The 26,042-nt window shown below is 36.1% G+C and overlaps 1 protein-coding gene across 1 annotated transcript; it reads right to left on the bottom strand.

Moving 5' to 3' along the window:
* Positions 1–460: 460 nt before the first annotated feature.
* Positions 461–2,303, bottom strand: LOC140982368 (F-box protein At1g67340-like). The gene is made up of 3 exons (XM_073448850.1): positions 2,003–2,303; positions 1,758–1,920; positions 461–1,536 (listed from the first exon to the last, which is right to left on the bottom strand). The coding sequence occupies exons 1-3, from the start codon at positions 2,251–2,253 to the stop codon at positions 772–774; spliced, it is 1,179 nt and encodes a 392-aa protein (XP_073304951.1). The 5' UTR covers positions 2,254–2,303; the 3' UTR covers positions 461–771.
* Between the last annotated feature and the right edge of the window lie 23,739 nt (positions 2,304–26,042).

Consider the following 26,042-nt stretch of genomic DNA (forward strand, 5'->3'; position numbering starts at 1 on the left):
CTTTTTCTTTAATTTCTTTTTTCTTTTTTCTTTTTTCTTTTTTCTTTTTTCTGTTTTCTTTTGTGTGCTTTGTTCAATCTCTTGTAATCTGACAATTTTTGACCAAAACATATAAAGTGGAATTGAGAAAAAGGCAGAGAGATTTGCCTGAATCGTCAATTTTAATTTCTTAGTATCCATCTTTACCCTAAGTTAAGGCAGATTTCAAGCATTTATAATGTGGTTGGTTATTCAAATATTTCACATTAAACATCTCATTTCTTCACCTAATAATTTTGTACAAGACTGACTTAACTGGAATCAATGTTTTCTCCCTTTGTTTCCAAGAATTTGCAGTTGTCATGTGACCCACATTTCATGTGATTTGGTGTGTCCATTGAGAAGTGTGATAAAAGCCCAGCAATATCAATATTATGTTATCATTTGGTCCTGTTAGTGTACATTTAATCAAGACTAATAATACATTTTAAAAGGAATTTCGAATCATACATGGGATTATATCAACTGAATTCTAACTTAATTTCTTTGTTTTCATTTTGGATCTGAACTTCAGACTGAATAAATAAAATCTATTTTACAAAAGAAAGAGAGGGTAAAAAGTTCACTCTTACAAAAAAATGACCATAGTAAATGATTAATTAGATTCCTTAAAAAAAAAATTGGCTTCAAATCTTTCGATTTTCTTTAATTCCAATCCCAACTTTTTGCTCTCTCTCTCTCTCAAAAGACTCCCGTGCCGTTACCGTCACATTCAGAGTCCACGCCTCGCCGTTAACTCTCCTCCGTCGCTTCTCCGCCGTTACCGTCAATATCATCACCATGGTCATTTCCGTCGCCGTTGAAATAACCTTCGACATTTTCAGCGACCTCGCCCGCTATTCTTTCCAAGGGTGCGCACTGTACCTTATGGCGCAGCTTCCAATCCAGCGCCTGGCATGCGCGAGAGCAGTAATTCACTGCTCCGCATGCCGAACACCGACGGAATTCATGCCTCCTAGTCTCGGGTCTCCCGCAACCCGAGTGCGAACACAGACGGAGTCCCGGACCAGAAGTGTTCCCAATCTGATCCGAAAACCAATCGGCTAAAAACCGGTTCGCCGGATGAGTTTCCCGAGTTGGTACATTACACCCGAAATCACTCAGTAACGGACACCCGTCGCCAGCCACGTGGCGGTTGGGATTCCACGTCAGCCATGAGCTAGGTATCACAGTGGACGGAGCCGCCGCTAGAAAGGTTGCTAACTCGCGCGCGTTGGCTTGAACTAAGAATCGGCGTCCCTCGGCGACGTTCTGCTTCACTCCATAACCATCTTGCAAACAGTGGCCAAGCTCCCGAAGTGCGTCGACGTGGCCGAGATACGCCGCGCGTGCGCATAACGCCACGCCTGCCCGAAGGTCTTTTTCATTCTTTGAGCTTCCGCTGCCGTTGAACTGGACGACGGCGAGGGAGTAGAGCGCGGAAGCGTGAGATCCGATCGCGGCCTTCGCCATTAATGATGCACCGCTACCTCGGTTGTGCAAACAGTAGAAACGAATCTGTGTCCGGTAATATATATATATATATATATATATATATAGATATATATATATAAATAAAAATCTCAGTAATTAATTTTTAAATATTGGCATTTAGACGTATAATCCAACTGTTGGCACATGCATCGAGAGTCATTGATTGCAATCTCAAACAAAATATCTTATTTTTTTATTAAAAATTATCGTCAAATCTGAGGAGAAAAATGCTAAAAAATACCTACCATGCCTAGAATGAAACAGGCTTCGATATTCCCCGCATCCACGCATAATTTAAGGAATCGATGAGCGGACTCGGACCAGTTTTTGGCTTTTACTGCAAGCATTTTCTGAGAGGATTTTGATAACACCAGCGAATGAAGACCTAATCCATTTAGCCTTTTGCATCTGTTGCGCAAAAAAAATTTGAATGAATAAAACTGAGATTCAAATACACAACAAACTCTGTAAATAGAAAAAAAACACATACGTTATCAAAACATTGATCAAATCAGCAGGACAGACAGCGGAAGAACTGAGTTTGCACAGAATAGTCAGCACAATATCGTCCGGCAAAGCATCGAACAAATCACGATCACCAGTAATCTCAGGCGATTTCTTCAACATTTTCCGGCATCCGTTAGTGTCTCCTCCGGCAACCTCCAGTTTCCTTCTCTTCACCGCTCGAGCGACGCACATATTCACCACTTTAGGATAACACACTCCTCTCCTGGTTCTCATGTGTTGTGTGTGTTTTGTGCGTGATATCGTCTTTTCTTCTTGTTAGAGATAAATCAGATGTGAAAATATAAGAGGGTTGGGGTATCTGTTGGAATTACGAAAGTGCCCCTGGGGCTGTCTCGCTTTTGTCAGTATTTTACCCACATAACGTGGTCAAACGGAGTTGACCAGATCTCTCTCCACAGCGGTGAAAAGTGAACTCAATTTTTCGACAGCCAATTTTACAGTCTCTTATTCCATACATCTGATTTTGAGATATTATTAATTCATTGCGATGTAGCAAAAGTCGAAATTAAATAATTTTACCTACTTCAATTTAACAAATGTGGTGCCCTAAACGTCGTCACGTAATCATACGATATGTGACGTTATATGCATAAAATTTTCTTTTCAACGACGTAATAATATTATGCATATGCGACAAAATAGTGCAAACATCACACTATCTACATCAGTGTCATAGAAACAGTATAATAAATACACATACAACTCAAATAAGACAATAAACTATATTGTCTCTATCTAATATCCACTACAGGTCTGTTTGACTAGACACGACTAGTCCTTCACCTCTATCATGTTTCACGGCATAATTCTATAACCTGCCCAACAGAAACATCCCCCAAAAGATGAGCATATAAAACAATCATCATTGTAATGCTTAACAGTTATATTCATAACAACATAAAATATAACTGAAAATCATAACAGAAATACCTAATTTGTTGTTTCTGAACAATCAAACAATCAACGACATCACTCCAATACTACTGCAACAACAACATCAACGATACGTCGCAGCCCTACTCCGGCGACAGCAATATCGTCGATCGAACAACATCAAAGATACGTCGCACCCCTACTCCGATGACAGCAATAGCGTCGATCGAACAACAGCAACGATACGTCTCCCAACAACGAAAGCCAACAACATCAACAATAATAAACAAAAACAAATATAATATCTAATCACTCAATTCCGGTGATTTACCATAGTTCAACACAATAGTATTTATCAATATTAAACAATGACAAAATATGTTCGTACGTCAACACGTACCTGATAATCGAGTATATATATAAAATCTGGCTATTTCTTTGATCCCGAGGCTTGTGACGTATCTAAATAATTCAAAAACAATTATCAGATCATTGTCATCGTATCAGCACAATCATAACAGCCTCAATATATAACATCAAATAACACAACAACAATTAATTCAACAAAATATAAAACTCGATTATAAATTCTTATTGTTCAGCAATTTAATATTCCGGTGTATTTCATTCATATTACTACCATCAAATACACCATAATCAATTAACTTCAAATAATATGCTATTTTCCAGCATCCGTTAAACTACGAAAAATTTATATCAACATGTAGCATATAGTTCGTAGATTCCGAATATATAATCAGAATTACTAACAACTGACAAACAACTCTCTCATCTCAATCCAACGATTAAAATCCCTAATTATAAGAAATTTAGAATAATTCAAAATAATATCATTATAATATTCTCTACATCGTTAAAATCATACACTATTAAAAAATGTTCGATTTTCTGTATGATTTAACAATTTATCGGATTTATTCCAGAAATCGACGAATTTCAAATATCACAAAAAATATAAAATTTATACCTCAAATCAAAAATCTCGTGTCAACAATCTAAAAATTGAAATATCTTCGTCGATTGGATAAACCGATAAATGGTAATATCGAAAAGAAAATATCAAAACCATGTTTCTATCTCTCTTGCTCCTCTAAAGTAAACATTCTCTGTATACATGAATTTACTTCATAATGCTTTTTTTAAATATTACATTTTATTATATTAATAATACAATAAAATATATAATATTTAACATTTTAACATCGATATATATTTTTTGAATCAGTCAAACGATCAAAATTTTCAAAACTCAAAATATGAAACTTCTATATCTTTCAGTTTTATACATTATATCCAAATTTCAAATAATTTTTAACTTCATATGATCAAAATATGTTACATTTCATTCTTTAAAATTTTAGTAATCTCACTTTACTAAATAAAAAAATGCATGTATTTACTTCAAGAATTACAAGATTTTGGGGATGGAAATATAGTAATTTATATAAATTGAATTCGATAATATATAGTTGGACGACATTGCACCTGTAGCTAGCATCGCCAGCCAATTCGAAAGCAAGGCAATGGCAATGGCAATGGCAATGGCAATGGCAATGGATATATAGCAAAGTCTCTAAAATTGTTGCTATGCCAATTTTACAGTCTCTTTGTCAATTGTTGCTATTTGATTTTTAAATTTCTCGATAGATCATCGCACACATCAATTTCATGAGATGTATTTTCAATATGATCTGATTGATAAAAAATTTATTTTTCTTTATAAATATAAACCATGTCAAATTATATCACGAATATAAATTCATGAAATCTTTTCGTAGAAAACTTGCTCTAATTTTGGTGAACTTGTTTTTGAAGTGGTTATTTTCTGTCTTGAACTAGGAAGGGAGATAATTATAGATAACCAAATAAAACAAGCCAACCAAAACGAAGCTAGACGTGATATGCGTTTTGAATCTTTGAAAAAATTGACATAAAAATAAATACTTTGAAAATGATTATCAAAATTACGGAAAAAAGAAAAAAAAATTCTTATTGATTTGAATGTGATATAAAAAGAGTCCACAATGAAAAAGGATTAGTTGATGAAATTAAATGGACATTAAAAGGAGAGTGGGTTCACGTGGTGTGGGGTGAGAGTGGGGGAGTGTTCGTTCATACAAAATACTGGACATGTCCAACCAGTTAAGGTCAAACGAGTGATTCAATCAACAAAAACACATAGGTTCAGTTACTCTTGTTTGTTTTTACTTGCCATTTTATGTCCTCTGATTTGGCTCAACACATACCTCAATTTACATGAAACCAACACTTTTTTTTTTTCGATTAGTTCGCGAGTTATTCGAATATAAAAAAATTAAAATTCAAACTCGACTTGAATGAAGATTCGAGCTACTCAAACTCGGTCACATCAAAATTAAGTATACTTTTGACCGAGTCAAATCAAAATTGAGATATACATGATGTATAAGAAGATTTATATATAATCTTCATTGAGTATGTCTCTTGGGAGACGGTCTCATAAATCTTTATTTGTGACTCGGGTCAACCCTAGATATTCACAATAAAAAGTAATACTCTTAACATAAAAAGTAATACTTTTTCATGCATGACCCAAATAATATATCTGTCTAACAAAATACGACCCGTAAGACCGTCTCGCACAAGTTTTTGCCATCTCCGTTTGAACTTTGTATTTTTCTCTATAATTTTTATTTATTTATTTTGGATTGAGAACATTTGATAAACAGACGATCATTCTACCAGCCACGAAAGATATAAAATATCAAGTGGAGAACATCTTAAAATTATATGAAATTCATTTATTTCCAGTGAAATATGGATATTTTCTTTTGTGCATGTTATAAGTTCGTGTGAAATATTAATGGGAAAGGAGCGTAATTATTATCGAATTTAATAAATTCGATCAAAGCATTTAATGTAATTTATATATGTAATATCAACAAATGACAAAAAAAAAATTTGAAAAACGATTGAAAGAATAAATTCCCATAAAAAGAAAAAAAAAACTTAAATAGTTTGAATGATTTTATATATAAGAACAATAAAAACAAACGAAAATAATTAAAAATGAATTGGAAATTAGAAATAGATTAAATACTTAGATGCTACATACTTAATTACGAATACTATTAAATTGAAATTAACTTGCATTTGGAAAGATGAAATATTATTAAAAAAAATTGAAATGATCTAGAAGCATTGATTATAATTAATAAATCTATTGAGAAGACATGCCTAGCTGAGGTTTCTTGATGAATAATTATTAATGAACCATTAATATATATATTTTTTTAAAAAAATTATACCAACAATTATATATATATATATATATTTTAATTATTATTACCGTTCGGTATCTTATTTATGATTTTCACGTGTGTCTCTATATATATATATATATCATAAATAAGATACCGAACGGTAATAATAATTAAAATATTGGTAGATTATATTAGTAAAAGGATAGGAAGTACATTAACCCTCTTAATTAAACGTTTGTTTCGGTTGTTGGTTACTGTTTATATATACTGATGAAATCATTATTGTATCATAATACAAATTAAATTAAATTTCAATGGTAAAAAAATATGGTTTACAATTTTTTGCACAAAGTTTCTGTATTGCGGGCATGTCAGATGCTATAAGCACCAATTTGAGTGAAAATTGTAAAACAAATATAACTTATAAACACAAAAAATTATGAATATGTAATTTGATTGTTAGTTATAATATCTTAAATAAATGACGTCAAAAATCAAAGAAACTGAAGAGAGGAAATTGAAACTGGATGAAATTAACTACGGACATTATTTATATCAACAAACAGTAGGAATTTACACAAATAAAATATGATTAAAATTTTCTTGGAACTGGAAAATGACTGAAAATCATAATCAAATAACTAAAATGCCTAATCAAATATCTAAAAGTGCGTAAAATGAAGTTAGATTTGGTAGAGAGTATTTTTGTATAAAACCGTTGTATTTTTTCTTTTAACAACGATTTCAACAAAAACCGTTGTCGTAGCATAAAAAAACCCGCTCATTGACAACAGTTTTTTAAAAATCGTTGTCTTTTAGCGTGTTTTTTTTGGACAAACGACAACGGTTTTAGAAAACTTTTGTGAATTAACGTGTTTTTTGGACAAACAACAACGGTTATCTTAACCTGTTGCTATATTTCGCTACGGTTTTCCTTAAACCGTCGCTAAATATAGCGATGGTTTTAATAAAACCATCGTAATTTTTAAAATAGCTACAGTTTTAACAAAAATCATCGCCATTGTTTAAAACGGTTGTTTATTAAACAACTTTTTCTTAACCGTTGCTATTAGCGACGGTTTAACCAAAAACCGTCGCAAATTGTCTATAAATATCCGCGTTTTCGGTCCATTTTCCTCACACGATAAATTTTTCTCTCTTAGACGATTTTAGTTTCGATATAGGGTAAGTTTTTCGCATCAATTCCTGGTAAATTTCTAAGTGTTAGTTAAGATCATGAATATTATTAGTTTAGTCAGATTGTAATTTTTTTTGGGTAGATTTATAAAATTATAAAAATAATTTTTTTTATTTTACGTAAAAAAATTAGCAACGGATTATGTCTAAACCGTTGCTAATTAGTGACGGCTTAGTCAAAAACCATCGTTAATTTTAGCGACGGTATATCTTAAATCATCGCTAATGAGCGATGAAAACCATATCATAAACCGTCGCTAATGAGCGACGATTTTTGAAAAACCGTCGCAATATGATAGCTAATAAAACCGTTGTCGTTAAACGCACTTTCAACAACATTGTCAGTTACAACAGTTTTAAATGACCTTTATCCGTTGTCTTTTAGCGTTTTTATTGTAGTGATTGTTTAATTGTCGATGATTGATGATGCCTGATTTCTGTCTTTCTGCCCAACCTTATTCTTAGTTTGAGTGGTTTCTCCACTCCCAGCTGTTCAGCTCCCCGCTTTTTTGATTGTCCACGATTTCTTCCACTTCTATCACCAGTCATAATTTTCTTTCACGGTGTCTTTGTTTGGACATTATCTGATATATTCAAATATACTAACGGGCTTCCTATGATATTCCTGCTCTTCTAAAATTTATTGGGCTTGGGTTCATTTAATTGGGCTCGATGTAATTTTTGCAAGAAACAAATCTTTGCGGGAATTGGCCTAGCAAGACAATATGGCTATATTTAAGGACATATACTATTTCATCTTTCTACTTGCATCAAGGAAACCCAAAATAGCATTTACTAGACTCCTTGTGTGAGGCTCCAGGTCGAAGAAGGCGGGGCGTGATCGCCGGTGCCACGAGATTGCATGGACAATGAGCGGCTCCTGGCACGCTTCTAGGTAAAGAGAACATGAATGAACCGATCTCAAACCGGAATGAGAGGGATTCCAAAACTGTTCAGGTATGGGACTGTGTAGTTGAGGAGGACTGAAAAGATTTTATTGGTACTACTCATATCAAGAAAGTGTATCTTCTTTTAGGTAGCTCATCACATAAGAACTCTAAAGTTAAACGTGCCTGACTTGGGGCAATTTTGGGATGGGTGACCCCCTAGGAAGTTTCCTAGGGTGTGTGTGAGTGAGGACATAAGCACGCTGGATAGACTCGTCTTGGTACAGTGGGGACAGTCGTCAAATCTGGGATGTTAAAGTTGGCATCAGAGCTGACCTCTCCTAGTACGGTTTGGTTCGGGGACGAATCAAGAGGAAGCTGGTGGGCATGTGAGGCTCGGGGTCGAAGAAGGCAGGGGGTGATCTTCAGTGCCACGAGATTACACGGACAATGAGCGGCTCCTGGCAGGTTTCTAGGCGAAGGCAACATGAATGAACCGATCTCGCACCAGAATGAGAGGGATTCCAAAACTGTTCAGGTATGGGACTGTGTAGTTGAGGAAGGCTTAAAAGATTTGATTGGTACTACTCATATCAAGAAATTGCATCTTCTTTTCGGTAGCTCATCACGTAAGAACTCCAAAGTTAAGTGTGCTTGACTTGGAGCAATTCTGGGATGGGTGACCCCTGGAAAGTTTCCTAGGGTGCGTGTGAGTGAGAATATAAGCACGCTAGAAAGACTCATCTTTGTACAGTGGAGATAGTCGTCGAATCTAAGGTGTTGCACCTTGCTCTGGGCTGGTGAATTCAACAAGTTCCACTCCTTTATCAGATTTCAAATTACAGAAAAGACTTACCACGCTCTTCTTCCATCGCGACCAAAGCTCCTTTCCATTCTTCCTCTATTGCAAGCCCTAATTTCCAACCAATTCTCAAGAACCCAACCACGAATTTCAAACTCTCGTCTCTCAGTATTTCCGACCCCAAAAATCTTGCTTTGTCGTCGTTTTGTGTATTCTGCTCAGTCTATTGCCGCTACCATTGTCGAAGATCGTTCACCAGTTTTCTGTTATTCTCTTCCCTATGTTCACTACAAGAAAAATGACTTTCCGCAGCATTTCATCAACAGCGTGCATTAAAAGCACGCTGCGAATACTACTTTCCACAGCGTGCACCCATACGTGCGCTGTTAATAGTGTTGTACTTGAAAGAAATAACGGCGTGCAGTAAAAGTACGCTGCGGATAGTATTATTAACAGTGTGCAGTAAAAGCACGCTGCAGATAACCTATGCAATTTTCGCAGCGCACAATAAAGGTACGCCGTAAATAATATTATCAACAGCGTGCATGTTTATGTGCGCTGTTAAAAGTAAATCATTTTTTTTAAAAAAAATCGTATTTAGACATTAACGACGTACATTAATTGCACGCCGTCAATAGTATTATTCACATCGTGCATATTATTAGCACGCTGCGGAAAATTGGTTCGAATTTTTAATTTAGCGACGGATTTACTAAAACCGTCGCTAATGTAATATTTGCGACGGTTTATTGTTTACCGTCGCCGATCTAAGATCGACGACGGTTTATTTTGCGCCGTCGCTATTTTTACACTGTCGCTAATGGCGTAAATCAGCGACAGTTTAATAATAAACCGTCGCTATGTGCGACAGTTCTATATTAACCGTCGCTACTAGCGACGGTTAAAAGGACAACCGTCGCTAGTAGTCCCAAATTATCTATAAATATCCGATTTCCATTTCATTTTCTTCCACACTATTTTACAACATTTTAAATTTTCCCTGATATACGATTTTGGTTTCGATTTAAGTATGTTTTTTTGTTTCAATTTTGATTAATTTTTTAAGTGTTAGTTATAAAGTTGTATTATAATTTTATATTAAATTTATTAGATAATAAAAGAAATTTTTTTTTTAATATTACTAAAACTTTAGCGACGGGTTTGAAACCGTCGCTAAATGTAGCGATGGTGCTATTACCGTCGCGAAATTTAAACACCGTCGCTAAATTAGCGACGGTTCAAATACCGTCGCTAATATAGCGACAAACTCTTTGTTTATGAACCGTCGCTAATTAGCGACGGTTTTTAAAAAACTGTCGCTAATATTTATTTGTTCAAATTCATTAACGGCGTACATTGCACGCCGCAGATAACTGTATTAACAGCGTACATATGCACGCCGTGAATAATAGTATTAACAGCGTGCACATGTACGCCGCAGATAATCTTGAACTTTCAACAGCTTGCAACTTTGCAGCGCGGAAAGCCCATATGCACGCTGCGGAAATGCATTTTTGTTGTAGTGGTTGTTTTCACTAAAAAATAAACAATATGGCTCAAGACTCTTCTCCAGTTCCCCTCTTCAAATCAAGCACCATGTGCACAGCTTCTGCTCTAGTCGTCGTTTTTGTCGCATGACCACTTCCTCTTGCCACTGCTACTATCGAAAATTGTCAAGCTTGGTTGGCTTATCATCTGACCATTACATATTCTCCGTTCACCTTTTCTTCCATCGAAGATAGCTCATCCTCCCCTTGCCATTGCTTCCTCTCGTTTCCCATCACATTCGCTGAATCTGTCGCCATCCAACTCGTTTCTGTTTCCAAACTCACCGCTGGAATTCGATTGGATTTCAATCTGTTTTCCTCAACTGATGCGGCCACTGCTCACATGATTTCTTCTCCTTCTACTGCTATCAGTGATCTTCTTCCCTCTCTTTTGAATCCCATGCCATGTTGTTCGGTTCTTTGTCTTATAGAATTAATCATAACATTGTTCGTGTTTGTGTAAGACATGTTTACCTTGAATTTCTTGTTGAATCTTTGAGGAAATTGAAGGAATGATAACATATAACTAGTTTCTTGACGTGGTTTTTTTTCTATTGCAACTATCTCTGGTCCCCGCATTGGTTCTGAACTTGCCAAGGAAACCACTATCTTGTGCAGTAGGTACAAACTCCTTCTTGTTATGTTCTAGACTTTTAGGAAGAGTGTAGCAGTAGTTTGATCTTGAGTTTGCATTCTTTGATTCATAAGTGCGCCATTGGGGTAATTCCATATCCCAATTTTTTGGGGTATCATCAACTCCCCAATCAAATACCAATATCCTATCATTGGCCACATTATTCCTTCTTCTACACCCAATATAACGTGTATATAATTGTCTTCTCTAGCTTATCTTCTTTTGTATGTGCCCATGTATTTGGGTGTTATTGGCCATTGATTGACCTTATTACATATATTCACGGGGACTGAAGTTTGAATATTTCTTCTGTGTGTGTAGTGGTTTTTAACACCAAGACACTTGTCTGTTCAGATCCTATCCCTGATACTATTCTCTCATCTCTAGGCATTCTGGATGTGCCAAATATATCATCGGATGTTATTAATCCATCCACATCTACCATTGCTCACATTGGTTCTTCTGAGGTTGCGGCATCCATGCATCCTAGCTTCTGTCTTGGCTACTCTCCTTCCCCAACCTCCCATGCCTATTGTATCAGGTATGTTTTCGGCATCTTCAGTTTCTTCGCTTAGTGTAGGGAAATGTGTGCGAGTATCCTCAGCCATCAGTTGGCATTCTTGCACTTGTGCTTGCCATTTTCCTGACCAAGTTCGATATGTCATTGTTCTGGCTGTAGGCGTATCTAGTTCTAGCCAACCACCAATCGAGTCAGGGACTTCTCAAAAGTCTGTTGCTACTGCAGAAGTCTGGTATTACCCATTATTTTTTCATGGATGCATACTTTTTCTGCTACCTTGCTCTATTATCACCTTTCTGATGTGTGTAATGGAAGAACACCACCTCACACTCTCTTGCTTCTACCACTGTTGGTCTTCTTTTTGTATATATTGTTGGTATATTTGTGGATAACAGGTAACATTGGATTGAGAGTTGGCCTTGGGTTGGCCTCAACTCTGGCGTACTTGACACTTAAGTGTTGGTGTCGTCTTGGGGCATTTCACAACATAGGTAATTTTGAACCCATACGTGACCTTATGTTCTGGCTGCATTCACACGAAATACTTAAATAAAAAAACTAATATATATATAAAGGTGGCAAAAACCCACCCCCACGAGGTGAAACTTTCAAGAATCACACGTTGATCTGTCATAATCTTTCCACGTTTTCCTTTCTTATTCTTTATTTTCTCAGAGTTGGCTACACAAGCCTAACTTCTCACTTTCACGTCTCACTACGTTGCGCATTTCAGGTAAACCGGAAGCCCACCTTTTGGGTTATAACCTTTGTGGCATATTCAGATGTTCTTCTTTGATTGCTACACTGAACCATCTTCGGGGGCTTTATTGTTATTACACTCTTCTTGTACTGCTTCCTCATGTACTGACTACCCAAGCTTCTCCTTCCCATGTTCGAATTTTTTTGGAAATATTAAAACACTCTTGGCACAATCCACTGATATATGAAACTTATTTTCACCGAGTAAGTTATCATCAGCATCAATCACTTATCCTCGATAGCCGACTTTCCAAACTTCAACTTGCTCAGTGTTTAACCAAGTAGGCTATTCTAACAATTGCCCTTTCTCTTTTGAAATATANACGACGATGAAAATCTAGCTCTAGCTCCCCGTTCATCTTGCATTCTTTTCACTAGGATCAATTTCACTTATTCATGATCTCTGTTATGAAAATAACTCCCAATTCTCTAGTGAGATTAATCCCCATAGAATTTTCGGATCTGTCTCTCTAGAAAAAGACTTTCCACCGACCGGTTGCGAGCTTATGGTTCTTTTTGAGAAATTTTGGTTCCTCGACCTGAAGGCCTTGTTACTCAACATTTCTGGAATAATTCCGATGAACATGATGTCTTCTCACTTCACTAGAACTGGCCTCAAAGATTTTTTCATTTGGAATCCAATACTTCTTTATTTTTCTCTCAGTGACTGAGTACTTCCAATACCTCTTTTCTACTGTACCGTTCACAATGACTAATGACTTTTGCAGAGATGGATCATCATCCACATTCATGGTTTCTTTTTTTAAGGAATTTATGCTATCTCTTCTTGGTTCTTTCTTGAAAAATGTTTTTAGAAGCCCATCAAATCTTAGTAGTATGGTTAAATTCATGATGATACTTACAACAGTTCATGATTTTCGACTCTCCATTGGTTTCTTGTGCCCTCCGAGCTTTTGCACCATCATTTACTCCTTGAAAGCCATGCATGGACCCATCTTCAAACTCTCCAGTTTGGTAAAGTGTATCATTCACCATATGCAGAAGATTCTCCCTTCTTGGTGGTGGTGTGGACCATTCTTCTTGTTTGGGGAGTATTTTTTCTAGGCGGTGAAGATCACCGGTCTTAGAGTTTTCATTTCCACTCTTCCTAACATAAAATGGATTTCTATGTCTAGTAATTTTTTCTCTTCAGTGATGTGTGCATCTATCATCATGACCGGGGAGTGCCGAAGTTTGGAGCTCATACTCACCTACCTCACCAATATTCCCTGATCCTTGTTCAATCCCCTTAGGATAGTTGCTCCCATGACTTGAACCATTGACAAATTTGCTGGTTTATTAACATCTTTCACATAAGCCAAAATAACCTCAGCAAGGAGTTTTGACGTTTATTCAACGTCAGTTGTAATACTTTCCCCCATATTGGTTGGTTATTCAGTTGAATATCTTCTTTGAGAATATGTCCATGTTGTTGGCCTGCAAATTGTTCAATCATAACATGGATAGAAACTGCTTGGTCGATCATTCTCTCATTCAACTCCTCTTCAAATATTTGTGGGATCTCTACTTTTTATTCTTAGATTTTCTTAATCTCTGGCGGTATATTTTGTATCCTACTGAGCGTGCCAATTTTTTTTTGCATAAATTTTCTGTATTGCGAGCATGCCAAGTGCTACAAGCACCATTTGAGTGAAAATTGTAAAAAAAAAAAAAAAGCAAATACATCGTCAAAAACAAAGAAAATGAAGAAACGACGCTGATATTGGATTACAATAAACTCCCGACATTATTTATATCAACAAAAATTAGGAATTTACATAAACAAAATATAATAAAATTTACTTGGAACTAGAAATTTACTAAAAAGTCTAATCAAATATCTAGAAGTACGTAAAATGAAGTCTAGATTTTATAGAGAGTATTTTTGTAGAAAGTTATAGAATTGTTTATATGCCGATGATTGATGATGTCTGATTTCTATCGTTCTACTGAACCTTATTCTCCACTCCCCACTTTCTTCACAGTCCATGATCTCTTCACTTCCACCACCAGACATGATTTCTGCTCACGATCGCATTGCTTGGACGTTATCTGATTTATTCAAACACGATAATAAGCTTTTTATGATATTCTTGTTCTTCTCAAATTTATTGGGCTTGGGTTCAATTAATTGAGCTCGGTGTAATTTTTGGTGCAAACAAAATTATATTAGCAAATGATTGTTTCATTATACAGTTTATTGTTAAATTAATAAATAATCAAATATTTGACCCAAGCCGTAACTTGTATTTGGTGATCCTAAATTGTTTTCGTCCCAAATTATTGTTGAATTTGATAGTAGTTGTCTCATAAAGGATCAAATATATACCCAAGTCCCAAGGATTTGGAAGAACCGATGTTAGAGGGCGTTGAAGTTGTTTCCGACGGTTCTATTCCAATGCTCGAGTCAAGGATGATGGATATGAATATTTGGAGATATTCCTGAATCTTAAATGTTTGTATCTTTACCGTATATGATGTATTTACATGGTAGAAATGGTCTTTAGTTTGCCTTGCCAATACATAAGGGTGCAACCGTGCACATAATGGTTGGCATCTATCCTTATCTATGTGGTCTAATGGAAAAAAGTGTGGACCTCACGCCCACATGTAAGATAAAGGTTTGCTATGGAATAATTGAGACAATATTCTAAAGGTAACATCTCATTAATCGATAAGAGTTATTGTGAAGTTTCCCTAGTATTTAGGGATATTCCTACACTTAAATTCAAAATTCAAATAGTCCAACAACGTTTACGTAATAGACATATTCCAGTTGTGTGGTGAGCTATCATGCCGGACAAGGAGGTCGGTGTAGCCTGACCATGTAATCTCCGTTATTTTACCCTCAATGGGAGAGCTCAAGACTCCCGCTTTATCAGTGCACTGATTGCAAGAACATCGACTGAGTCGTCGATTGAGGATTATATCTTACTCTAACTAATGGTTTTATGGTGCGACATATTGAAACGACCATAACTTCTAAATTCATTTAATTTACACTATTTTTTTTAAAAACAATATTCTTAAATCCTACAACATGCATAATTAGTTCATCATAAATAAACTAGCATAAATAATCAAGTAAATGAATTTCATAATTTCCATAATCATTCACGCTGAATAAGTAACTAAAGCAATAAAAGTCTAAAATCCAACTTAATAAATTCTAGCATCCTACCAGTTTATAAATAAAAACAATAATCCATAAAACCATCAAAATCTTTAACATATGCGGAATTTTTAGGTCCTCGGGTATGCACTTCGCCTCCCGGATTACTCAATAGTACGCGCCTCACGACACAACATCAGCATCACCTGCAACCATAATGAGTCTAATAACTCAGCATGCTCAACCCTGATAAAGAAAATACATAATTATACAATTACATGAGTAAAAATTACGTTTACTAAAAATAGATTTGTCATGCAAACTCGAAACCTTAAAAAATATGCAACTTTTGAAACCATGCTTATATATGAACCTTTTCCCATAAAAATATCGTTTTTAAGTGAAGTCCGATCCTCGATAATGACAAAAGTCAGTCGATTGTTCAATCTATAAACAATAGTACTAGGCCGTCGGGTTCAACGTCCACTTCTTCGACAATCTCTCCGACTATCATAAAATAACTTCACCGTTCACTTCTTCAACAAATCCATTATTATTGAGATTCCCGCCCCCATTTTCGACGGTTCACTCACTTTTCATTGCAAGGTCACCGTTTTCGTTTTCAACGAATCTCTTACTATTTTTACGTCACGATCAATTAACATTCCTCAAAAATATTTTCATTTACTTTATCATTTCATAAAAACATGCATAACTTTCCATATTCTTTACAACTTTCAAAAATGGCTTATATTATTCATATAAGCCGAGATTGCTAAAAATAGCATATATCATGCATATCTTTTAAAATTTATAAAAATAACATTTAACATGATATGTAATTATTTAGGAAGTTGCAAAACGCCCTCGACTTTTCTTCAAACCGGCCGCCCATGTTTCAACTCTATACCTTCCCGAACGACCCGGACTTTGTCCTAACCAAAGAGACTCGGTTCCACTATTTTAAAATTACCAAAAATGTTCAAAAACTTGCTGGAGATTAGATCTTAGGACCTAAGTTTCAAAAACGACTCAATTCGCTCATCGTATGACTCGTTTACCCCCGTTTTCGTGTTTTCGAGCAAACAAATGACCAAACTACCCTTTCGACTCAAACCAACCGAGACCAGACCTTTATTAACATCCTAAGACCCAATTTAAGCTGCTGAACTTCCCAAAGCCAAGCCAAAACTGAAACTCAAATCACAATTTTAACTAGGCCCATTTCCTCTCCATTTTGACACGTTCGAGCAAATTACGACCCCGAACGGACCACGGCTCGAAACAACCACGAAACAGGCCCTAGAACGTTTCCTTAGATCCTAACTAAGACCATGATCATCCCCATTTGTACTAAGACCCGACGCCCTGCGCCCCAAACCTCTCGCATCAGCAGCTCACCTCGCGCACCCTCTTGTGTGCAACGGCTCCCTCGCACACCAGCGGCTGTCACAACTTTTGGCTCAAAACTTGGCTCATACCAGCCCCTCACTAGGACCCTAAGTCATGTCCCAAGCCCCTGGTCCAGCCCTTACACCATCCCCTTAGTCCTAGCAACCGCATGCACTCCACACAAGGCAACAAGTGCAACTCTTGCGCCATACTAGATTATCCAAGCCCTGACCGAACTCCTCCTAGACCTTCCTAGAACCCTAAAACTTCCCTCAAGATCACGACTAGGACCCCATGCAGCACCCATAGCCGAAAAAGCCCTAAAGCTGCCGCTCTCTCTCGGCCTGCATGCGTTTTGCTTGCAAGGCTGTGCAGCCCCTATCCAGTCTCTCTTTTGATTCTCACACTTAAAAAAATACTCCTAAAAATTTATATCTACACTTGAATCCCTTGGTTTGCATCCCTTCTTCAACAATTCTCAAAACAACATGAGCTTCTTTATGAAAACATGAGATGCATATGAATAAAACTTAAACATCATCCTCATAAACTTCCACATACAAACATTGAACATATGCAATAATATGGATTGAATGGTGCATAAAGAAAGGTTTGAAAATATGCCTTGATTGTTTGTGCTTACGAAATACGAGCTATGGCGCGAAGAGATACGAATGGAATGCGAAACTTCCTTCCTTCCTTCCTTGACTAAAGTGTTGGGCCTCCCTAGGAATTGGAGTGTGTGTGTGTTGTGTGTGCTGAAGATGTGACGAGGAGTGAGAGGTGGTGGGAGTAGGCTAGGGTTTTAATCAAATTTTTAGATGGGCTTTAGGTTAGATTAAAGGCCTCAAATTCTTTTAATTAAATCTAGGTTTTTAAATATTGTTAGGACTTTTTTTGGATTAATTAGTGATTTAATTAATTCTTTAATGGGCCTAGATTAGTAGTGACTAATTAAAAGAATTAGGGGCCTTTAATCCAATCTAAAGCCCATCTAAAAAGTTGATTAAAACCCTAGCCTACTCCCACCACCTCTCAACGCCTCCTCACATATTCAACACACACAACACACATGCGCTTCAATTCATAGGGATGCCCAAAACTTTAGTCAAGGAAGGAAGGAAGTTTCGCGTCCCATTCGTCTCTCGTCTCGTCGTACCGTCGCTCGTATTTTGTAAGCACAAACGATCAAGGCATGTTTTCAAACATTTTTTTATGCACCATTCAATCCATATTATTGCATATCGATGTTTTTGTGTGAAATTTTATGAGGATTATGGTTTAAGTTTTATTCATATGCGTGTCATGTTTTCATAAAGAAGTTCATGTCGTTTTGAGAATTGTTAAAGGAAGGATGCAAACCAAGGGATTCAAGTGTATATCTAAATGTTTAGGAGTATGCTTTAAAGGTAAGAATCAAAAGAGAGGTTGGATAGGGGCTGCACAACCCTGCATACAAAACGCTTGCAGGCCGAGAGGGAAGGGGGCGGCTTTGGGGCTCCTTCAGCTATGGGGGCTACATGTGGTCCTAGCCGTGGTCTTGAGGGAAGTTTTAGGGTTCTAGGAAGCTCTACAACAAAAATGCAAAAAGACAACGAATATTATCCGTTGTAACTGACAGTGTTGTTGAAAGTGCGTTCAACGACAACGATTTTAAACCTTTGTCGTATCTATCATTTGCGACGGTTTTTCAAATTAGCGACGATTTTTACCGTCGCTAATTTGAGCGACGGTTTAAGATATATTTTAGCGACGGTTTTTGACTAAGCCGTCGCTAATGAGCGATAGTTTTTGACCAAGTCGTCGTTAATTTAGCGACGGTTTAGACATAATCCGTCGCTAATTTTTTAAGTAAAATAAAAAAAATTATTTTTATAATTTAATAAATCTACCAAAAAAACTTACGATCTGACTAAGCTAATAATATTCATGATCTTAACTAACACTTAAAAATTTACCAAGAATTGAAGCCAAAAAACTTACCCTAAATCGAAACTAAAATCGTCTAAGATAGAAAAAATTTATTGTAGATGTGAAGCGGTGTGGAGAATAATAGGCCGAAAAAGCGAGCATTTATAGACAGTTTGCGACGGTTTTTGGTAAAAGCGTCGCTATTAGCGACAGTTGTTTATTAAATCGTCGCTATTAGCGACGGTTAAGCGAACACCGACAATTTTAGCGACAGTTTTGTTTAAATAGTCACTATTTTAAAAATTGCGACGGTTTTGCTCAAAACCGTCGCTATATTAACGAGAGCAAAACCGTCGCTATATTAACGACGTTTTTAATAAAACCGTCACTAAAGATAGCAACAGTTTAAGCAAAATCGTTGTTATTTGTCCAAAAAACACGTTAATCCAGAACGGTTTTCTAAAATCGTTGTCGTTTGTCCAAAAAAACACAGTAATAGACAACGGTTTATAAAACCGTTGTCTTTGACCCCTTAAAAAACGATAAAAGGCAACGGTTTTTAGAAAACCGTTGTCTTTTATCGTTTTTTGGGGGTCTAGAAAACCATTGTCTTTGCTTAAAAAAATTTTCAATAAAAACGGTTTTCACCAAAACAGTTGTTAAAAAGTAAAAGACAACGGTTTTTTTTGTAAAATTGTTTTCTTTTAAGTGTTGTGTATTCAATATTTTCTTGTAGTGAAGGTCTAGGAGGGGTTTGGTCACGGCTTGGACAAGCTGGTATGGCGCAGCGACCATGATTCCAAAAGTTGCACTTATTGCCTTGTGTAGAGGGCATGCGGTTTCTAAGGCTAAAGGGATGGTGTAAGGGCTGGACCAGGGGCTTGGGACATGCCTTAGGGTCCTGGTGAAGGGCTGGTATAAGCCAAGTTTCGAGCCAAAGGCTGTGACTACCGCTGGTGCGTGAGGGAGCCGCTGCGTGCAAGAGGGTGCGCGAGGTGAGCTGCTGATTTGTGAGGTGAACTGCTGATGCGAGAGGTTTGGGGAGTAGGGCTTCGGGTCTGAGTCTGAAAAGGGCTGATCATGGTCTTATTTAGGGTCAAAAGAAGAGTTCTAGGGCCTGGTTCGGGGTCGTTTCGAGCCGTGGTCCGTTCGGGATCGTAATTTTCTCAAACGTGTCATAATAAAGACGAAATGGGCCTACAAAATTGTGATTTGAGTTTCGGTTTTGACTTGGGTTTGGGAAGTTCCAGCAGCTTAAATTGGGTCTTAGGATGTTAATAAAGGTTTGGTCTTGGGTTGGTTAGAGTCGGAAGGTTAGTTTTGTGATTTGTTTGCCCGAAAACACGAAAACAGAGGTAAACGAGTAATCCGATGAGCGAATTGAGTCGTTTTTGAAACATAGGTCCTAAGATGAAATCTACATAAAGTTTCTAGACATTTTTGGTAATTTTAAAATTTTGGAACCGAGTCGCTTTGGTTAGGACAAAGTTCGGGATCGTCCGGGTAGGTATAGAATTGAAACTTGGGCGGTCGGTTTGAAGAAAAGTCGAGGGAGGTTTGAAACTTCCTAAAACAATTCCATATCATGTTAATTGTTATTTTTAGAAATTTTAAAGGATAAGCATGATATATGCTATTTTTAGCAGTCTTGGTATATACTAATGATATAATTCATTTTTGAAAGTTTTAAAGAATACGGAAAGTTATGGATGTTTTTATGAATTGATAAAGTAAAAGAAAATATTTCAGAGTAATGTGAATTGATTGTGACGTAAAAATAGTTAGGGATCCGTTGAAAACGAGAATGGTGACCTTGCAATGAAAAGTGAGTGAACAGTCGAAAACGGTGGCGAGAATTTAATGGATCGTTGAAGAAGTGAACGGTGAAGTTATTTGAAGATAGTCGGAGTGATCATCGAAAAAGTGGACGTTGAACTTGGCGGCCTAGTACTATGGTTCATATATAAGCATGGTTTCAAAAGTTGCATATTTTTTAAGGTTTCGAGTTGCCTGACAAATCTATTTTTAGTAAACGTAATTTTACCCATGTGATTGTATAATTATGTACTTTCTATATCATGGTTGAGTATGCTGAGTCATTAGACACACTAGGTTTGAATGGTTGCAAGTGATGATGATGTTGAGTCGTGAGGCGTGGACTATCGAGTAATCCGGGAGGCGCAGTGCATACCCGAGGACCTAGAAATTCCGCATATGTTAAAGATTTTGATGATTTTATGGATTATTGCTTTTATTTATAAACTAATAGGATGTTAGAATTTATTGAATTGGATTTTAAACTTTGATTGATTTAGTTACTTATTCCACTTGAATAAATATGGATATTATGGAATTCATTTGTTTGATTATTTATTCTAGGGCTTCCAGGCGAAGGGAACATGTATGAACTGATATTACACCAGAAGGAGAGGGATTTCAAAATTGTTCAGGTATGAGATTGTGCAATTGAAAAGGATTTAAAAGATTTGATAGGTACTACTCATATAAATAAGATGCATCTTCTTTTCGGGAGGTCATCACATAAGAACTCCAAAGTTAAGCGTGTTTGACTTGGGGCAATTCTTGGATGGGTGACCCTCTGAGAAGTTTCCTAGGGTGCGTTTGAGTGAGGATATAAACACGTTGGAAAGACTCGTCTTGGTACAGTCAGGACAGTCGTCGAATTTGGGGTGTTAGATATATACTTGTTAGAGTAGGTGTCCAACGTGCTAACTTGTTGCTTTGGCTTTTTTGGCTCTTATGTAAAAAAAATATTTATTTTAATAATATTTACAGTTTTATCCAATTATGATAATTACTTTATCTGTATACCTATGCAAAATGCATAGATAAAGCTCTTGAACATGAAATAAGTGCCATGAGGTATGCCTCACAACATAAGATCATGAAACTCATTAGAAAGCGTATTATATATTCTAAACAGATTTCTAGTTGAATCGACCGCCTAAAATAAGGATAAAAGTTACTTGAGTTTGAGATTATTATATGTGATGCAAACGACATGTTTCATTGGTAAATACATGAAGATGTATGTTCATACACATTAATGATCATTTAATGATGCACTAAACAACCTTCTTTCGGATTATCCAAGTGTTTATCACTTATCGAGTAGAAAAGTCCGCAGTTATGGTGGTACACAACTAGTCATTTGACCTGAGACAACTTGGAGACTCTGCATACTTGCACTGCACTTTGAGCCGTTTACCGACTTCATTGGGTGTTATCAGATGGTGAGGGTCGGTGTAGTTTCGAAATATGATAGGATCGATTAACGTATCAAGATTGTTTAGAAAGGGGGGGGGGGGAGTTGAATAAACACTCACAATTAAAATGAATCTTTTTGAATTTTGAGTTCAGTTTGGTGACAAACTGATTCTCGGAATCTTGTTGGTCAATGTCAATCAGTTAAACTAAGAGTAGTTGCGGAAAATAACTGACTGAAAGATAGAATACAAAACTGAAATAAATTACGCAAGGATTGTTTCTGGATGTTCGGAGATTTCAATCACTCCTACGTCACCCCTTCTATCTCAAGGATAGGATTTCCACTAAAAGCCTTTGATCGAATACAAGACTTGTACTGACCCACTTCAGTTTGGACTTAACACTGCCAAAACTGAAACTCTTAGCATACAACAGCTTTTATCAGTTCGTGACTGATCTTAGCACAACTGATATATTCTTGATTGAATTACAAAGTGCTAACACGCTCAAAGTGTAGCTTTAGATGATACTGATATATCTAATATACGTGAGCTGTGAATTGTGATTTTAGCAGCTTAACAACAAGCTTCAATAATGCGTTGATGGTTCTTCTTCTCAGCTGCTTTGTTCACTTATTTATATGCTTCCTTTCCAACGGTAACTTGAGATGAATTTGAATCTTTGTATCCGTTGATTTTTTACTTGATTATTCATTGGATATTGTATCCTTCATTTATTGTGATGCGGCGTCTTAACTGCTTTCGCCGAAATGCGTTGTTCTAAGCTGTATTGATTTAAGTGCGGCGTTGCAATCTTCTATGTCTCTTTGTCGGTTGATCGTTTTTTCCCGAGACATGTTCAGTTGAAGGAAGCATACGGCTGAATATATCAACTGATCGGTTTCCAACTGATCAGTCAGCTGTCTTCGAGAATTCAATTAAGTTCAACTGATCAGTTGGTTTTCTTCGAAAGTTCAGTTCTGCTGGGTTCGGTTGCCTTAGATAATATGCGCGATACTCTTTAGTTAGGCAAGCTGTATAGATCGAATATTTGATCAGTTAGTTCCAATAAATAATCGGTTTGTCAAACATCCGAAATTAAGTTTCCAACAAAATATGTATGAGTCAATGCATTGTAGTCAGGGATTCACCGTTTGCTTATAAGTAAAGATACCCTATGTGATCTGATGAGTTAATAGTGCAAAAAATCTATGGCCAGAGTAAGACATGTGCATTTGGAAAGATGTTTCCTCAGTTGTACATATCATGTCACTATTATTACTCAAAGATATATTACATCGTTATCAAATTCATTTGCAACTCTCGAATATCAATGGTTGAAGATTCGATCGAGATATATGAGTTGAAAAAACTATACTATATGCTAACCATAACTTAAGGTTTTTGTAGGCACTATAAGTGATACCTAGGAGATCATGAGGCGATGCTATTAAACACTCTTACCATGATCCAATGGGTCCAATAAGACTTCAGTTCTAACATTCATGATCAATGTGCTGATGAAAAAAATAGGGTTAATTAGGGTAAGCTCGAATAAGAATAAATGTTATTATGAATCACATAAGGTTGTGAACATAAGACTAGCTATATCCCTGAACTCTTAAGGTTCACAAAAATATTAAATTATGTGTTCCCGTTGAGATAGTCAAGTTCAAAGAGTTGAATTTGACTTGACGACAGTTTAATGGAGATCAAACAGATTTCTTATAAAAGAGTTTATAAGTTGATTCTATGTGATGGTAGATGTAGAAGTTATCTCAACAGCTAATTAAGCGAACGGAATGGAACTACCTGTTTTGGAGAAGGAGTTCACAAAATTGGTAGATGTCAAAAATAGATCAGTGTAAATTTTGATCGTTCGATATTTTCAATTTTCATTATATGAACGAGATTTGAACCATTGACATATCAACGTTGTATGATCGTTGATTGGAGTTATGATGAGTTCATAATTATTTATTTGGTAAATTTAGAATATACTAACTAAATAATAATGTTAGTAATCGTAACTACTGTATGTGCAAGATTTTCATTATATATTTTAGAGGAGCCTATATTAATTAACTAACTATTAGTTAATTAAGAAATAGAATAAGAGTTATTTAATTTTATACATGTCTATATGTGTGTGTATATATAATACATTATCAACAATTGATTTGACATGGTACTTTAAAAAAAAACTACTACATGAGAATTTTAAGTAACGAAAACAATGAATCATAATTAAAGTGATATTCCTGATCAAAGTTTATAAATATTTCATTAATGATTACATGAAATAAGATAATTTTTGCACCTAAATATTGTCCACCACAATTTTTTCTTTTTCTCCTTTGTCAAAGAAGATTTCGGCCACCATAAAAGTTTTGGAGAAAAATTCGGCCACTTTCTTCCACCCTACCACTGTCGGATTTCTGATATTCTGGCGATCCAAACTCGATGTAAATTCCATTTAGATCTCTAGTACGATATACTCTGGAATTCAGTTTCTGATCGTTAACCTTATTGGTCTATCGAAGAAGGAGGAAAATCCGTTCGTATGAATTTACAAGAATGACCAACTTCTCTAATCTCGGATTGGTTTGATGTACATCGTTAAATACACAAAGGTAAACAAATTTAAATATCCTATGAATGTTTTAAATCATACGATGTCCAAAGTACGTTTTGAACGTCAAAAAAAGGTTTTTAAACTTCTGCTGTGTCTTGTGTACGAGAAAACGATACTCCAATAATACTAGCCTAGGTGTGAGGGTGACTAATTAGTTAGTCAATATGAAAATTTCATACGTTGAACGCTTATTTCTAGTTATATTAAAATAACCATTAATTCTTTCTAATAAATATGGGTTTCAATAAATCGATTGAATTTATAGGATAATGCAATTCGTCGATAATTTCATTTTCTTGTATCTAATTTCCACTTTAGTTATGTGGTTACAAAACGTTTAACCATTCTTAAATTAATGGCGATAGTACTTTCTACTTATTTTTTTCTTCGAGTCTATGACTCACCTATAATTATGAATTGTGACTATGCAACTTACAATATGGTCGACTTGTCTCAAACGAATATTTTCCGTTAATATATGTTGGGTTAAGTGTACATGAGAGTAGTAGGATGAGCGACATCTTAGGAATTTTCTGTGCGTCAAGCTGCTGACGTTGCACCGCTTAATCTGATTGGCTGAGTGAGCGGTAAAAGAGTGACGTCATATCTTAACGAGTAATACTGTTTCTACTGAGGACATGACCAATGACAGAAAAATGGTAAAAATGATCTCTAAGTGATATGAGACAAATTAGGAGATAGACACGCACATGCCTAGACTCATTGGTCTAACAGCCTGACTCATTAGCACTCAAGTTGGTGCAATCTGTGCTACCAAAAGTATAAGAAATTGAAGTTACGCCTTGGCTAATAGATATAACTTTTAACCTAGTTGTAAGCGCTCGATTCTAACAATTGATATAAGAACGATGTCATGAATTCAAGTCTTCCAAAAAGCATATATTCTAGACATGTTAGGTTAAATGTACATGAGTGAGTTTAGTACTAACATGAGTTACCTCCTTAGAAATTCTCATGCGTCAAACTGCTGACGTTTCGCCACTTGATCTAGTTTGCTAGGTGATTCGTAAAAGAGTGACGTTAGATCTCAACGGATAATACTGTCTCTTCTGGAGACATAGCCTGCGGTAAAGAAAAAGTAAGATTGATATCTAAGTGATATAAGACAACACCAGCAGATAGACACGCACATCATTGGACTCATGAACTTAACATCCCGATCTATTAACATCCAAATATGTGCACATTATGTATAATTAATTCAGATGAGCATTAGCTATTT

Source organism: Primulina huaijiensis, chromosome 8 (assembly GCF_012295235.1).
Source record: "Primulina huaijiensis isolate GDHJ02 chromosome 8, ASM1229523v2, whole genome shotgun sequence".
Taxonomy (NCBI): Eukaryota; Viridiplantae; Streptophyta; class Magnoliopsida; order Lamiales; family Gesneriaceae; genus Primulina; species Primulina huaijiensis.